Genomic DNA, 18,049 nt, shown 5'->3' with positions numbered 1-18,049 from the left:
CTCCTTCTCTGGTGGGGAGGGGCGCCATTTTGTGCTTTGCCTCAGGTGCCAAAATGTCTTGAGCCAGCTCTGCCCTCTACCCAATCTAAACATATATTTCTAAAGATTTTAAACTGCTCACATTGTAAAATATCAGAGCAGGGTACAGAAAGCAAAAGATAAGCATAAGAGAAAATACAGGTAAAGTCACAGCAGTGCACCACCTAATAAATGGATGACAATTAAGAGAGCCTGTTTGGCCAGAGAGCTAAAGCTGTTAAAAAGCAATATTTTAGGACGGAAACCCAACCAAACTTGAACCAGGTGTCCCCTCCCCACAAGGATCCCTTTCCCACCCTGCCTGCTCCAAGGGTTTCCGAGGCCCGGAGCCCAGCCTGGCCTCGCCACTACGCTCCCAGCCCCCTCACTGAATTGGCCCCCCAGTCGGCATCTGGGAGATTCATTCGACAAGGGCTGTGTCAGCCAGCTGGGCTCCCCCCTGCCCCACTGGGTAGGCAGCACAGCACAGCTCTGGTGGTGAGGACAGGGTTGGTGTGGCAGACCCTGTGAAGCCTCCAATTGCCGCCCCTCCCTAGCATGCAAGTCCACATGCACCCCAGGGGCCAACAAAGAACACAAGGGTGCTGTTTTTATGTTCGCTTCCAGATGAGCTGTCACTGAGCATTCATCAGCAGAGATCAACATCTTCTAAATGCTTGCCTTCCCACCCTGTCTGCAGGATGGTATCTCTTAGGATTCAAAACATTTGCTTGTGGTGAAAACTGTTTTTACCAAGCCGTTTAGCAAAATTAGCTAAAATTAAGGCCTTTGAGTGTGAGGCAGTATTCTTGAAGGCACTCCTTTCTAGGGGACTCAATCACTGCGACCGAGCTCAGCTGATTTGAAGGAGGGAGTGGTGGGAAGATGCCAATAATTTCCTCTTGACACCTGCACTCTGGCCAGTGTTATATGAGTCACCCTTTCCCCTGAATTAGCAGTTGGAATGCTTATGCACATTCCATTGCACCCTGTGGGAAAATAGGATTTCAGCTTATGGGCAGTAGCTCATGTTTTTAAGCTGATATATATTCATTGGTGTTTATATGTATTTTTAAACCCTCTTATTCTGGGCTCACTGGAATGGGAGGAGCATGTGAGCTGTGCAGACAAGAAAACTCCCTATGGAATATGAAAGTGCATCTTTTGGTGTCTGGTTGCATCATAATGTCCACTGTGTTGCCATATTGTTCCTTGAGTAGAGTGTATTGTGGGAAGCTGCCCTCTTGGCTTACAAACAGTGACCCTTCAGTAGTTTCTCCTGCCCCATGGGAGATGGGGGAAAAAGACGACCAGCAGGATCAAGGCATTAGCTGAGAGGAAAACTCTTGAGGACATCCAAGGAAGCTTTTATTTTTGTTTTGTTTCAAGAATTTATTATTACAAAAGGTCTTGGACAGAGTTACTAGCCGCCATTTCTCTGCCAAAAAGGAGAGCAATTTCATCAGCTCAGCAGGGAAGAAGTTGAGCAAGATGAACACGGTGTTCTGCTAATATCCCCTTGGGAAGAAGCAGTTCCAGATGCTTTGCTTGGACCCCGATTTGCTTCTGTAGGAGGCCAGTCCTCATTGCCTGAGCTCCAGTCTCAGCCCCACACTGTGCTACGTGCGCAGGGTATTTCTGTCAGGGTATTTCTGGATCAGCTGGAGAGTGTTATGCAACCCTGAGCTAGTCCAGTGAAAATAAATGTTGCATCTTGTTGCCGGCTTTGTTGGCATCCATCTGTCTTGAGATGGACACCACCTCCGGTGGTGAAGTCAGACTGCTGTGTTAGCAGCACTGAAGTGATCTACCTGGGGCGCAAACCTAGGCAGTGTGTATGGAGGTCCTGGGCTGCTGAGATGACAAGACCCCTCTCTTAGCCTTACTGATGTGTTGTTCCAAAGGAAAGCAGAGCGATAAATTTGGCACCAGCTTGGCTGCTGGAGTTGCCAGAAGGAGGCGTACAAGGTGTCATTCAACTGTTTTAGGGGCTCCACTCCAGATTTGTGTAGGGTTTGCTCCTTAGCCTTTTCTTCTCCTGAAGATATCCTTCAAGGCAACAGACATTTAGGATCAGAGTTGTCCATCTCCTGGATAGGCTATCTCCCCAGGTTAACGAACCCCATCTGACCCTCACTTCCTGTTGGACCCACTACTGGTCTCATCCACTCAATCCACCAGAGCCTGTCTTCACATGTAGGCAAAGACTCTAACTCACTGAGAGTTTGAGACCCACTAGCTACCCCCACTTGGTTTAGCGGGGCAGTCAAAGCCACTGTGTGGCTGCTGTTGCATGCTGGCAGCTTCTAGGAGCCACAGGTGAGAGCTGAGTGCAGGTTAGGAACCAAAGGTGGACAAACTACCTCAGAAGGAGCACAAAGTCACCGCCCCCGCCAAGGTACTACCCTTACACCCCATCCACCCCTACAGGATAGGGGTGCCATCTAGAATAAAAGATAGGGAGGGGAGATAAGCCCTGCCCTGCATAATCTATCACAAGGTGTAGTGTGTGCACATCGTTTGAATGGCAATGTCCATCAACTTTGGGGAAGCCCGACCCCCTCAAATATTTTTTTGGGGGGGCAGCAAAATGACCTCAGTCCCTATGAGTTGGCTCCTTTGCCTGCAGGGACACAGATACATAAAATGTTTGAGTTGAAAGTTGACTTTCTGGGCATTGAGCCCACTCTCTGGTTCAATACGGGAATTCTGAAACGACAAGATTTCTGACGGATAGCCAATCAGCCTCTGCTTAAAAGTTTCCAGTGAAAGAGAGCCCCCTATCCCCTGGGGCAGACTGCCCCACTGTCAAACATCTCTAACCATTAGGGAGTGTCTCCACTTAATCTTTTCTTCTGGGTGCTAAACATCCTCAGTCCTTTCAAGTGTTCCTGATAGGAACTGGTGTCTAGACTCCACTCACCTTCCTAGTCGCCATACTCCTGATATGCTAAAATTTGTCAGTGACCTTCTTGATGCATTTAAGTTTATCATGTCCTTAACATCTGGCAGGGCTGGGCACAGGAGCCTGACAGTGCAGGATAAAAGCTAATGACCCGAACAAAGTGTTTCTGTTTATGCAGCCTAAAGATTGCATTAGCTTTCTTAGCACATGCATCACTTTGCTGGCCCGTGTTCAGCTTGCGATCAGCTAAAGACATCTGAAGCCTGTGATTTGTCTTCTTTTTGGCTCCCTCCCCTCCCCCAATCCCATTTATGGTTGGAAGTGCAACAGCATAAATCATTCCATTTGCAGTATAAGAGTTAATCCTGTTATTGATAAAGTCAAGAGGGTGGAGGGTCATCATGCTTGCCGAGGTAGCACATGGGCTCTGGAAGGTTGCTGATGAAGTAATAATAATAATAAATAAATAATATAGTAATAATAGTAATAATAAATTTTATTTATACCCCGCCCTCTCCGGCCAGAGCCGGTCTCAGGTCAGCTAACACCAGTAAAATTACAGTAAAAACATAATGGGGGGGGGGACCAATTTAAAATACAGGTTAAAATGCAATTTAAAACGCAGCCTCGTTTTAAAAGTAGCCCATAGTTCAAAACCATAAGGGTCAGACTGAGTCCAAACCAAAGGCCAGGCAGAACAGCTCTGTCTTCCAGGCCCTGTGGAAAGACGTCAAGTCCCGCAGGGCCCTAGTCTCCTGTAACAGAGCGTTCCACCAAGCCGGGACCAGTACTGAAAAGGCGCTGATCTAACCACCTTGCAACCTGGGACCTCCAAAATGTTGCCATTTGTGGACCTTAAGGTCCTCCACAGGGCATACCAGGAGAGGCGGTCCCATAGGTACATGGGTCCTAGGCTGCATAATGCGACACCCCCTGGCTGCCCCCCCAAATAGTTCCTCACCCGTCTGCTAAGGTCAAGGCCATGTCCCTCCATTCAGATGAGCAATCTCAGGCCCTGACTTAGACCTTCAGCTGGCATACTGTGAGTCTCTTCACTGCCACTCTGCAGCAAATGTCCCTTTGTCACCTGACTCAAACCCAGGCTCCCAAGCTCAGATTTCCCACCAAACGTGTTGCTCTGGTCTTATATAATTTCTTGGCCAAACACCACCAGTGGCTGTGGGTTGCTTCCAATGGCTCACAGCCTGAATGTAATAGACACCACATGTCAATGTGTTATGATGGCCCTGAGAGACGTGGCCTCTGACCCCTGCAAAGCAGAGCCTGTACACAGAGGCGTGGCTGGCTGCTGCCTTCCAGCTGGGGCAGGGCGTGCCTGGGATGGGCTTCCTGTCAATTGTTGCACACTGATGGGAGATAAAAGGCAAGCCCCAGGACTCCTCCAGCCTCTCATTCCTCCAGTAGTTTCCCCGGGAGAGCAGACCAAGGCGAAGGCCGGGTTGGTTCACGTTTGAGCAGAGGAACCTCTCCAGCTGCTTAAAAGCAGTCAGGTGAAGCTGTCCGAAGATGACTTCCCTTTGGGGATTTGCATCTCTCCTCGGGGCTGTCGCTGTGTTTTTGGCTGCGGTGAGTGACAAAGACCTTTGGGGGTCAGCAAAAAGAGTGTTGTGGTCGCTGAAAGACTGACAAATCTATGGCAGCAGAGGCTTTTATGGGATCCTTTTTGTGCGGCTCTGGGCACAATTTGTAGTGCGTGTTTAAAACAACAACAACAGAGAAAAAAATTTGGGTGGTTGGGGTGGTGTGGTGGTTGATCATTTGAGCTGTTGGCCAGATTGCTAAGTTTTGAATCTTGTCTCAGCTCCAGGCTCCATAGTTTGCAGTGCTCTCTTAGGCTCAGGTACCCCATCTGTAATGTGTGGATGAAAATGTTGAACTTCTTATAGAGGGTTGCCGAAAATACTGTGTGAGTGTACAGTAAGTTTTTTGCCCACTAAAAAAACAGGTTATTGGTACTGTCAGTGCTTTTTTCCTAAAAAAAAAATATGTTTAGGGGTACTCTTTTTCCTACTCATACAGTGGTACCTCGCGTTACATATGCTTCAGGTTACAGACTCCGCTAACCCAGAAATATTACCTCAGGTTAAGAACTTTACTTCAGGATGAGAACAGAAATCGCGCAGCGGTGGCGCAGCGGCAGTAGTGGTACCTCAGGTTAAGAACAGTTTCAGGTTAAGAACAGACCTCCAGAACGAATTAAGTTTTTAACCCGAGGTAGCACTGTATTGAAATACTGCCCCTCAATGAGGCCAAACTTAGATTCACAAAATGTTTAGGGGTATGCGTACCCCACCCGAGAAAAAAAGCACTGGGTACTGTTATGATTACCATGAATTTTGCGAAAGTCTGGGGGAAATCTGCTTTAGTAATATTAATTCATTTGATTAAGGCAAAAGATGTTTTAACATACCAGGAATTAAAACTGGTAGTCAAAGATTTTCTTTAGATTAATATTTTCAGCTGAGAAATTGGGTAGAAAATTGATCTAAGAAAGGAAGCAACTTTTGAGAATACATTTCAGCAGGGAAAGGCAAAGATTGATACCTAAGATCTATAATGCATTGGTATATATTGATGGTTAAGATGGAATAAATATTGCAATAAATGGAAGGCAGAGTTATGGAAATGTATTCCAGATAAAATGTGGGTATCTATATGCAAACAAAGTAAACATTTATCCTCTAAACTAAGTTTGACCGAATCATTTTCAAATATGGGCCAGATGGTATATTAGGATTTTGGGGATGTATTGCATTAGAAGCAGAAAAAAGTATTAATTTATTATTCATTGATCGTAACTAAACATTAAAAGTTCAAGACTGAAGAGAAAGAGCAAGTTCCAAAAGTGATAGACTGGGAGATGGTGTGTTAGAAAAACAAGAAAAGTTTGGGAGACTGAATTATTTTAAAATATTATGATAACATTAGGTTTTAGGGATTATAAATTGGAACAAAATAATGTTAATTGCATATGTATTTGTAGATAAAAATGATTAAGAGGAAGTTGTTTATAGCTGGGGCTATGATTAACTGTATTTATTGATATGTGTACTAAGATTTGTATATATATGTTTTGTTTAGGTGTATGTAGAGATTTAAGTTCTTAAAACTTAAAAAAAAAAAATTACACATCCATGGCATCACAACATCATACAAAACAAAATTACACAAAGTGCTTTAACATAGCCATAAGAATACAGTGCAGAACAATTTACTACATGTTAAAATAGGGAAAAAACACAAATACATAATAGAACAATAGAATTGTAAAGTTGGAACCCCCTGCAATGCAGGAATCTTTTGCCCAACGTGGGGCTCCAGCCCATAATAAGAGTCTCATGCTCTACTGACTGAGAACTTGGATCCACTTAGCAACTACCACCAGGGGAAGTGTCCAGGTAATACAGTGGTACCTCAGGTTACATACGCTTCAGGTTACAGACTCCGCTAACCCAGAAATAGTGCTTCAGGTTAAGAACTTTGCTTCAGGATGAGAACAGAAATCGTGCTCCGGCGGCGCGGCGGCAGCAGGAGGCCCCATTAGCTAAAGTGGTGCTTCAGGTTAAGAACAGTTTCAGGTTAAGAACGGACCTCCGGAACGAATTAAGTACTTAACCCGAGGTACCACTGTACATCTAACCAAAACATTTTCTGGAGAAGTAGCAGTTATATTACACCTCTCTGACCAGCCACTTGATGCAAGACCTTTTTCTTATCTGTCAAGTTGAGCAATGCCCTATTGCAATAGCTATAATAAATGCCGGATGCTGGACTTGAATTGATTTCCTTTGTTTTGAACAAAGTGGAGTAGATATAAATTCTTACCACATCCTTGTATCTGCATACTTCGTCCCCCTGCTTTCACTCGTCATTACCTTACATTTTTGCAAATGTTTTTGAGATAGAGCAAGGGTGATTCTTTGGTGATATAATGTTATTGTTAAATGCATTAAAAAAAATAACGGGAGAGATCAGCCTGATGCTGTGAATGCACCAGGCATCCAAAGCACATTTAAAGCACATGACTTTCCCTAAAAAATCCTGGGAACTGTAGCTTGTACAGTGGTACCTCGGGTTAAGTACTTAATTTGTTTTGGAGGTCCGTACTTAACCTGAAACTGTTCTTAACCTGAAGCACCACTTTAGCTAATGGGGCCTCCTGCTGCCGCCGCCGCGCCACCGGATGCCAATTTCTGTTCTCATCCTGAAGCAAAGTTCTTAACCTGAAGCACTATTTCTAGGTAAGCGGAGTGTGTAACCTGAAGCGTATGTAACCCGAGGTAGCACTGTACTGGGAATTTTGCTATGTGAGGGATAAACTACAGTTCCCAGAATTCTTTGAGGAAGTCACATGCTTTAAATGTATGGTGTGTATGCAATTTGGGACCTTGACTTTGGTAGTGCTCGGCTTTTGAGCAGAAGCTCAGTCACAGAGCATGTCCTTTTCCTGTAGATCAGGGATGGGGAACTTGTGGCCCTCTGGCTCTTCCTAGACTCAAACTCCCATCACCCCTGACCATGCTGGCCAAGGCCCATGGGATTTGGAGTCCAACTACATCTGTAGAGCCACAGGTTCCCCATCCCTGCTATAGAAGGACTCGGTTTCACTCCCTAGCGTCTCCAGGTAATGGGTGTCAGGAAAGTCTTTTCTCCACCTGAGACCCTTCGGAACAGCTGCCAGTCAGAGTTGATGATATCGGCCTAGAGATAGACAAATGATCTGATTCGGTATAAGGCAGCTTTGTATTGTTTGAGGAGTTTTATAGTTAAACAGGGATTCAAATCTGAGTGATCCAAAATATTGGTTGGCTTTAGAAGCTGACTGCACAGGTTCATGGAGGAAAATAAGGCTATCAGCAGCTACATGCCCCTGAATACCAGTTGCTGGGAGCAGGTTCTGCTTCCTAGAGGCACCTGCATGGAAGCAGATTCTCTTTATCAAAAGGGGAACCTTGTCTGTCTTGCCGGTGGGAAACAACAGAGCCCTGAGGCAACTTAAAGGCTCTTTGCGCTCCTTGTGATCAGTTCACCAGCTTATCTGTGCAGTGCTGTTATCATTCACTGTGTCTCCTGTGGTCTTCCTTAGCTGGGGGGTTGGGGGGGTGTCATACATTTTGCATCGCCCTCTCATAATTGCATTATTCCAACATTGCGTCAGAAATGCTGACTCACTATTTGGAAGAGGCCATAAAACAAATCAGTCATGGGTGTAGCCCAGGGAGGGGCGGGGTGGGGGGCAACTCCCCCCACCTAAATCAATAAAAGTTAATAAAAATACATAGCAAACTGAGGTTTTGCTCCCCCCGCCAACAAAAACCCTGGCTACGCCCATGAAATCAGTTGTTGATCTTTAAAATCACAACCAGGTGAAGAGTTGAAATTTGGAATCCAGTGGACCACTTTGCAATTCTCAGATGTTCCTCTTAAAGCTATTGTTTGCTGTTCCACTAGCGGGAACACAGCTGTGATATTTAACTTGGATATGGGGAACCCATGGCCCCCTAGCACTGTAACTGTTTTTAGTTCATGTTGTGAACTGACTTGGATCCCGCAATGGGAGGAAGGCAGGGTGTTGTGGTTGCAGTTGTTATTGAGGATGATGATACAGTATTATTATTATTACTACTGATTTATTAATTGCCTTCTAAACTACCGTCTCAAGGCGATTTACACATAAGATAATTAAACCAGTTAAAACCTCGAAAACAACAAATACATTTAAAACAAGACTAATACCCTAACAAGTGGTCACTTGTGGTACAGACCCATTTATCCAGCTGCAGAAGCCCGTCGGAACAAAAATCTCTTCTCCCCAACCCCCCACCCCAAGAAAGTGCATAAAGGGGGTGCCTGTCATCTTGACAGGAATGCTATTCCACAGAACAGGGGCAGCCCAGCTGGAAGCCCTGGTCCATGTTGCTATGGGGCTGGCTTCTGAGATCTTTGGAACTTGCAGGAGAAACTCTCTCACATCTCTCAGCAATCTCCTGGGTGTATAAGGGGAGAGGCAGTGTCTCAGATAACCTGGTCCTCAGCTGTTTAGGGTCTTCACCTTGAACTTGGCTTGGTAGCAGATTGGCAGCCAGTGCAAACCCTGCAAGCAGGGAAATTAATTAATTAAGCTCCAACTCACCATCTTTGACCATTGACCAGGTTGGGTAGGGATAATGGGAGTTGTAAAGGTAAAGGGACCCCTGACCATTAGGTCCAGTCGTGATCGACTCTGGGGTTGCACGCTCATCTCGCTCTATAGGCCGAGGGAGCTGGCGTTTATCCACATACAGCTTCCGGGTCATGTGGCCAGCATGACTAAGCCACTTCTGGCGAACCAGAGCAGCGCACGGAAACGCCGTTTACCTTCACACTAGAGCGGTACCTATTTATCTACTTGCACTTTGACGTGCTTTTGAACTGCTAGGTGGGCAGGAGCAGGGACCGAGCAACGGGAGCTCACCCTGTCGCGGGGATTCGAACCACCAACCTTCTGATCCGCAAGTCCTAGGCTCTTTGGTTTAACCCACAGCGCCACCTGCGTCCCAATGGGAGTTGTAGTCAGCAACACATGGAGGGTTACAGGTCCCTCTCCCACCAGTTTATTTGATAGTTTGTCTAGATAAACACACACACACACTGGATCAGATAAAATCAAATAAACCTAACTTGGTGACAACAAATGTCTTTGGCATCACAGGCTGAGAGAAGCTGGATAAAACAGGTGGAGTTAAGTAAGGGTGTGGAAGCCGTCCCTAGTGTTGCTCGACCTGCTTAAAGTAAAAATGCTTCTTGTTTTTGACAGTGCACTGCAGAGCTGATCAGGAGCGGCTCTTTCCATGGGCGATGGCTGGGTTGATTAAGGTTTTAAGTAACCAGAGCAACACAATGAAAACACCACCCTGAGTCACTCCTGCTGTATGCAAAGCAGCTCTGCCTAACCTCAGTGTGGCTTACAGTGCTGGGTGCTGATTTAAAGTTAGGGTGGTCTTTGCCCAGAGGAATCTTATAATATCCCAGGAGGCTTTTGCATAGTGTACACTGGGAAACGGCCACAGCTTAGCAATTGAGAAGGTGCTTTGCAGGGCAAAGGGCCCAGGTTCAAATCCTGGCACCTCTGCATTATTATTATTTCATTAGTCATAAAGGTAAAGGGACCCCTGACCATTAGGTTCAGTCGTGACCGACTCTGGGGCTGCGGCGCTCATCTCGCTTTATTGGCCAAGGGAGCCGGCGTACAGCCTCCGGGTCATGTGGCCAGCATGACTAAGCTGCTTCTGGTGAACCAGAGCAGCGCATGGAAACGCCGTTTACCTTTCCGCCGGAGTGGTACTTATTTATCTACTTGCACTTTAATGTGCTTTCGAACTGCTAGGTTGGCAGGAGCAGGGACCGAGCAACGGGAGCTCACCCCGTCGCGGGGATTCGAACCACCGGCCTTCTGATCAGCAAGTCCTAGGCTCTGTGGTTTAACCCACAGCGCCAACCTTGGGTTAAATATGCTTCAGGTTGAGCGTTTTCAGGTTACGCTCCGTGGCGACCTGGAAGTAACAGAGCGCGTTACTTCCGGGTTTTGCCACTCGCGCATGTGCAAATGCTCAAAATGACGTCGCACACATGCGCGGAAACGGCAAAATGCGACATGCGCAGACGCACAGTCTCGTGTTACGTTCTACTCAGGATGCAAACGAGGCTCTGGAATGGATCCTGTTCGCATCCAGGGGTACCACTGTATATTTATTTCTTGCTTTCCCCACAAAAGCGTCCCAAAGCAATGTGCAGTATAAAAACAACATGCAAGCCAAATATAAGAGTGAGAATAAAACAATAGCCCATAACTGTTCCATCTGCTTTTGACTTTTGCATCTGACCTCACCTGTCACTGGCATGTGAGCACTGGAAGGGCATCTGACCCTTGAGCTGGGAAAAGGCTCCCCTCCTCTGTTTAAATAGAAATATAGTAAATAAATTAAAGAGCAGGAAAGAGCAGAATGAACATCAGAGAGGGTGGGTGAAAGGAAAGATATTGCAGGTGGGGAGATCTGTTGCTTTCAGGTCTTTCCAGAGGCACCTGGTTGGCAACTGTGAGAACAGGATGCTGGACTAGTTGAGCCCTTGGCGTGATCCAGCGGCGCTTTTCTTATGTTAAGGAGGAGGGAGGGAGGAAAACAGAAAACCAGAAATCGATTGCAAGGGACAAGGCAGTAAGGGAAAGCTCTACTATATAACTAATCCAAGTTTATGAAGACTGGAAAGGAGGACTGGATCTCTGGGGGATACCTGGCCAACCCTGTTCCAGAGGCAGGGCAGGGATATGACGCAGCTGAACAAAGCCTTCTTTGTGCCGCCCAGACTGAACTGAGTCATTTATTTCGTTTTTATTTTCGTAATTCTTTCCTTCTCTCTTAGCCCATCAGCATGGTGGAACACGCAGAGTTCTTGAAAGCCGGGAAGGAGCCTGGTCTTCAAATCTGGAGAATCGAGAAGTTTGACCTGGTCCCAGTGCCCAGAAATCTTTATGGGGATTTCTTCACCGGAGATGCCTACGTCATCCTCAACACCATCCGCCAGCGCAATGGGAACCTGCAGTACGACCTTCATTTCTGGCTAGGTAAGGTTGGGGTTTGGTGCAGGGACCCCGCAGGTGGCTCAGGGTGAAGACTTGTTGAGAAATCAATACAGGAAGCCTTTCACTTCCTATCCCTACCATTGCTAGGTAAAGATAAAGGGACCCCTGACCATTAGGTCCAGTCGTGGCCGACTCTGGGGTTGCGGCGCTCATCTCGCTTTATAGGCCGAGGGAGCCGGCATACAGATTCCGGGTCATGTGGCCAGCATGACTAAGCTGCTTCTGGCGAACCAGAGCAGCGCACGGAAACGCTGTTTACCTTCCCAACGGAGCGGTACCAATTTATCTACTTGCACTTTGACGTGCTTTCGAACTGCTAGGTTGGCAGGAGCAGGGACCGAGCAACGGGAGCTCACCCCGTCGTGGGGATTCGAACCGCCGACCTTCTGATCGACAAGTCCTAGGCTTTGTGGTTTAACCAACAGCGCCACCTGCGTCCCTTCTACCATTGCTACCATTCCATGATTTTAAACCTATCTCTGGTTGATTTCTGCATTTTTAAAAACTTGTTTTATTGTTTTTATGTATAATTGTAAATTTGCTGCCATGAAATTGAAAGTGCTTTGGGGGAAGGGATGTAGTTCAGTGGTAGAGAATCCGCTTTGCGTGCAGAAGCCCCCAGTTTCAATCTGTGGCATCTCTAGGTAGGGCTGAGAACGTCCTCTGCCGAGATACTGGAGAGCCAGTATTGATCAGTGAGCGGGTTGAGGCAACTGTTTGACTCGGAATAAGGCAACTTCCTATGTTTCTAATATAGATGAATAAATTATTATTATTATTATTATTTATTATTCACCTCATTTTAATAATATGGCTGTCAGTGAGTGATAGCCATAATGGCTATCCTTTGCCTCCAGTGCTTCTGAAGACCAGTTGCTGGACACAAGTTAGTTGAAACTACATGAGGGGAGGTTGCTCTTGTGCACAGGTCCTCCTTGAGGGGCCGCCACAGGCGTCTGGGTGGCCACTGAATAGTTGGGCCATGGGCCATATACAGTGGTACCTCTGGTTATGAACTTAATTTGTTCCAGAGGTCTGTTCTTAACCTGAAACCGCTCTTAACCTGAGGTACCACTTTAGATAATGGGGCCTCCCACTGCCACAGCGCCACTGCCGCGCGATTTCTGTTCTCATCCTGAGGAAAAGTTCTTAACCCGAGGTACTACTTCCGGGTTAGCAGAATCTATAACCCAAGGTGTTTGTAACTCAAGGTGTTTGTAACCTGAGGTACTGCTGTATCCAGTGGGCTCTTCTTATATTCTTCCTTTTCAAAAGTGCTGCATAGTTCAGTGTTCAGTTTACTGACAATAAACCAAAGCAGTGAAGATGCCATTTCATGATTGATATATTCAAGGTTAAGGCTTACCTAGAGTAATCCCTATTGAACTCGGTGGAGTTTATTTCTCAATAGGCATGCTTCTCTCTCCTTTTCTGATTCCTAGGGGACCAATGCAGCCAGGACGAGAGTGGATCCGCTGCCATTTTCACAGTGCAGCTGGACGATTACCTTGGTGGGAAGGCAATTCAGCACCGGGAGGTACAAGGGCATGAATCGTCCACTTTCACAGGGTACTTCAAATCAGGCATCAAATACAAGGTAGGTGTATGCAAGTTCAGTTCCTTGCTTGGTAGTACATCTGTACCTCATTAGCAAAAGCATTTCTGGACTGCCTGCCATCCAGGAATATAAATTCAAACCAGGTGATTTTTTGATGAGCCCGTCCTTGGAATCATAGAGCTTCCATTACTCCTTCATATTCCCCAAAATTATGGAATTGTTGGAGCTTCAGACCTGCCTGCGTTAAGTCTCCCAAAGTACAGGAGAGCTATGGGCGCTATTCTACTAGTAAGGATTTCTGTTTGCTCAACAGTTGGATCTGTTTTCTATAAATACTTGCATATTTTAGGGGTTTTATCCTTGTTTTGAATATTGGTTTTTGTATGTCAGTTTCATGGGGTGTGGGGAGAGCAAGCAAACGTAACAAAAAATCTCAAGTTGTGCCATCTCCACTTGATCAGGCTCTTTTAGATGGCAAAATTGTACAGTGGTACCTCGGGTTAAGAACTTAATTCGTTCTGGAGGTCTGTTCTTAACCTGAAACTGTTCTTAACCTGAAGCACCACTTTAGCTAATGGGGCCTCCCTCTGCCACCACGCCGCTGGAGCACAATTTCTGTTCTCATCTTGAAGCAAAGTTCTTAACCTGAAGCACTATTTCTGGGTTAGCGGAGTCTGTAACCTGAAGCGTATGTAACCTGAAGTGTATGTAACCCGAGGTACCACTGTAGTTGAATTGCACGAACAGCAACCTAGGGCATAGGTAGACAAACCAAGGCTCGGGGGCTGGATCCGGCCCAATCGCCTTATAAATCCAGCCCACGGATGGTCTAGGAATCAGCATATTTTTACATGAGTAGGATATGTCCTTTTATTTAAAATGCATCTCCGGGTTATTTGAGGGGCCTGCCTGGTGTTTTTACATGAGTAGAATGTGTGCTTTTATTTAAAATGCATTTCTGGGTTATTTGTGGGGCATAGGAATTCGTTCATTTCCCCCCAAAAAATATAGTCCGGCCCCCCACAAGGTCTGAGGGACAGTGGACCGGCCCCCTGGTGAAAAAGCTGCCTGACCCCTGTCCTAGGGTGTGTGTGAACTGACACACCACCCTTCTCAGCTATCTGCATTTGACAAATTGCTATCCTTCTTCTCTCACCTTGCAAAACTCTTGCTAAGACAATCTCACAGAAAGGTCACAGCTCATCCTCTTAATTTACATTTCCCTGTAAACAGGGAATAGTTAAAATACTCAAGCCTGACCCCAAAAATCCACCAGACAACGACAAGGATGAAGTGTGTTTATACAGCTGTTGTGTAAGCTTACGAAGAACAGAAAGGGCATGCAGTGCAGACTTTTAAAGCCACAGTGACCATTTCTCCCAGAATAAATGCAGCAATTATAGAAGGAAATGATAAATAGATAAAGAGGTACATTTGAGGTTCCTCCAGACGGACAGTATTTTGTAGGAGGGAATCAAGTGCATATCAAGGAAATTTAGGTTTAGGGAATTAAAGTGCACTAGTGCCCTGGAGCAAGGGACGCGGGTGCTGCTGTGGGTCAAACCACAGAGCCTAGGACTTGGTGATCAGAAAGTCGGTGATTCGAATCCCTGCGACGGAGTGAGCTCCTGTTGCTCGGCCCCTGCTCCTGCCAACCTAGCAGTTCGAAAGCACGTCAAAGTGCAAGTAGATAAACAGGTACTGCTCCAGCGGGAAGATAAACGGTGTTTCCATGCGCTGCTCTGGTTCACCAGAAGTGGCTTAGTCATGCTGGCCACATGATCCAGAAGCTGTACGCTGGCTCCCTCGGCCAGTAAAGCAAGATGAGCGCCGCAACCCCAGAGTCGGTCATGACTGGACCTAATGGTCAGGGGTCCCTTTACCTTTTAGTGCCCTGGAGCAATAAGCCCACAATGAAAAAGAAATGTTTTGTTTGGGTTTTGCAATTAGGAATGGGCTCCTCCAGAGGACCTGTTTCTTCAGCATTCTTTTTGATTTGCTTGCACAAAGCTTATTAAATTATACCTGGTTTATATCCGAATTCTACATGGCAAAGAACACCCACCCTGATTTGCTTGTGGGTTCTTAACTTTCCCATGAAGCATGCATTCATCCAACACTTTCCCCTGTGCATGTTAGCATTTCCTCATCATTTCCCATGCTATAAAAATTGAAATTCCTTGTTGGATTTTTTTGTGCTGGTCGGTGTTTCCCATACTTGGGTCTCCAGCTGTTTGTTGTTGGACTACAGTTCCCATCATTCCTAGCTAGCAGGGAATTGGTAGTTCAACAACAGCTGGAGACCCATGCTTGAAAAACACTGTGCTAGGGTGACAGAACACTTTGATCTACTTTAATTGAATTTCTCCTTCAAAATAGGGACAGTCTACAGGCAGTCAAAGTGACACAGAAATGCACTAAAAGGTGTGGAATGAATGTCTAAATGGGAAGACGTATAACCACCATGCAAGCAAATAAGGATGAATGCTCTTTGACATATAATGAATGCTCTTTGACATATAACTCCTGCAAAGAACTTAGAACAAACACTTAATAAAGACGAGATATAATCAGACCTCTTCATTTCAGGTTAAATTCTCAGTGAATAGGTTGTCTGTCGTAACTCTTACTCAGCTGCTAGGGACAGCTTTCTCATTGTGATAATAATCTGTCTGGGACCCAGGTGGACCCAAGCAATGTGTTCAGCTTGGTGGATGGCCAGTCAAATTGTTTCTTTGTTCTTCTAGGCTGGTGGTGTGGCTTCTGGCTTCCGCCATGTGGTTCCCAATGAAGTGACTGTCCAGAGACTCCTTCAGGTCAAAGGAAGGCGAACTGTACGTGCTGCAGAGGTGCCCGTCACCTGGGACAGCTTCAACACCGGTGATTGCTTCATCTTGGATCTGGGACAGGTGCGTTTCTTGCAAGCCCTGAGGGTAACCGGAATTCGTTCTGTTTCGTTAAACAAACAAACAAAACTTATCATTTTTCCTTAGGTAGGAATAGCTAAATCTGTCAATTTCAGTTTCTCTCAGTTTCTTACATTTTTGCTAGTCTTAATTTCAGTTTTCCACAAATCACATTAGTTTGTATTTATTTATTTATTTATTTAAAAGTCTCTTGAACATTTTAATTAGCATTTTATTGAAAAATTCTAATATACATATTTTTTCAAAGAAGTTTCCCCATACACAATGCATTATTGTTTCTTACTTTCACCAATATGTGCATTTTTATACACACTTTACCTCAGAATATGCATTTTTGTGTACATTACATGTCTGGAAAACTGCACTGCAAAATTCAGAGAAGAGTGAATTTTGAAGGATAATTGCATTCCGGTTCACACATTTTTTCAGAAAGTAAAAGTTAAGTAGATTCACCTTTAAATGTAAACTGGATCTAGTTTTTCCACCATCCCTATGCATCTCTGAACCAGAACATGACACCTCTTTGAGTTTCCCTGGTTCTGTGCTGGTCCCCTTTGTTATGGGGCATGAAAAGACTTGGAGGAGATAATAACATGCCGTCAGTCCAGGCCTGATGCGAATATGTCCTGCCAAGCAAGCACATTTTCCCAGCTGATTGTACAAAGTGCTCAGCTCCAGCCTGAAGCTAGCTTTGTCTGTGACACATTCCCAGTTTGAGGGCAGGCACAGGCTTAACGTGGACACAACTGGTCTGGCCCCCTCGAATAAATTATTTTGTTATATTGCTGATTTTGTGGAAGCTACTTTGAACTGTGGAGAAGTAGCATATAGGTGTTGTCAATTATCCAATCATTACCTTATTTAGGCTGTTACCTGGTTCGCACATAACACTAAACTATGGTTTATAAAAACTAGGGTTTATATAGACTTATGTGTGAACTGTGGTTTGTTAGCTATGATTGCTCAATCATAAACCTTAAAAAGGTAAAGGTACCCCTGACCGTTAGGTCCAGTTGCGGACAACTCTGGGGTTGCATGCTCATCTCGCTCTATAGGCCGAGGGAGCCGGTGTTTGTCCGCAGACAGCTTCTGGGTCATGTGGTTAGGTCCAGTTGCGGATGACTCTGGGGTTGCATGCTCATCTCGCTCTATAGGCTGAGGGAGCCGGCGTTTGTACGCAGACAGCTTCCGGGTCATGTGGCCAGCATGACTAAGCCACTTCTGGCGAACCAGAACAGCACACGGAAACACCATTTACCTTCCCGCTGGAGCGGTACCTATTTATCTACTTGCACTTGACGTGCTTTTGAACTGCTAGGTGGGCAGGAGCTGGGACCGAGCAACGGGAACTCACCCCGTCGCAGAGATTCGAACTGCCAGTCTTTTGATCGGCAAGCCCTAGGCTCTGTGGTTAACATTAATCATAGCTTAGTATTGTTTCATGTTCTCATTGGTGTTTTCAACCTTTATGTGGCATGGTTTAAGTGATCAGCTGCCAGGTGCCTCAGCTTTAACTGCGGTTTGTTAAACCATGCTTCACATTAACTACAGTCTAATGATATGTGAGTACAAGGTCACTTCTTTGCATCATAAGAAATCTGACTCCCGCTTCCTGCTATATAGTAATAGTATTTGCCTCTTTAACCTCCTTCTTTCTGTGCCCTGCAGAATATTCATCAGTGGTGTGGCTCACAAAGTAACAGGTTTGAAAAGCTGAAGGCCACCCAAGTCGCCAAGGGGATCCGGGATAACGAGAGAAGTGGACGTGCAAGGGTCTATGTCATAGATGACGGTGCTGAGCGGGAAGAGATGCTTCAGGTCCTGGTCTATTTACTTTCTCACAAATCCATACGTGCTACTCAGCTGCAATCCTATATGCAGTTACTTGGGAGTAAGCCTAACACAGGGAAACTTACTTCTGAGTAACTATGTGGGGTCAAGTTACATGTTTTGCAGAGAATCCATGACTAGATTTTGCAGGGAACTTAAATGCAGTTGCC

General features: G+C 45.7%; 1 protein-coding gene across 2 annotated transcripts in view; it reads left to right on the top strand.

Annotated features, from left to right (window-relative positions):
* The window catches only part of GSN (gelsolin), a 58,409-nt gene that overhangs the window by 24,217 nt on the left and 16,143 nt on the right, over positions 1–18,049 (top strand). The window contains exons 1-5 of one of the 2 annotated variants that reach the window (XM_083597286.1): positions 4,215–4,510; positions 11,345–11,546; positions 13,007–13,161; positions 15,870–16,031; positions 17,718–17,867. In XM_083597286.1, the coding sequence (XP_083453412.1) occupies positions 4,451–4,510; positions 11,345–11,546; positions 13,007–13,161; positions 15,870–16,031; positions 17,718–17,867 (729 nt within the window). In that variant the 5' untranslated portion in view covers positions 4,215–4,450. Of the gene's footprint in view, positions 1–4,214; positions 4,511–11,344; positions 11,547–13,006; positions 13,162–15,869; positions 16,032–17,717; positions 17,868–18,049 lie in introns of those variants that run through there. The other variant, XM_083597287.1, reaches the window with a different exon arrangement.

The sequence above is a fragment of the Podarcis filfolensis genome, assembly GCF_964270895.1.
Source record: "Podarcis filfolensis genome assembly, chromosome: Z".
Lineage (NCBI taxonomy): Eukaryota > Metazoa > Chordata > Lepidosauria > Squamata > Lacertidae > Podarcis > Podarcis filfolensis.
Note: the sequence above shows the minus strand (reverse complement) of the source record. Positions and strands in the feature narration are given on the sequence as shown.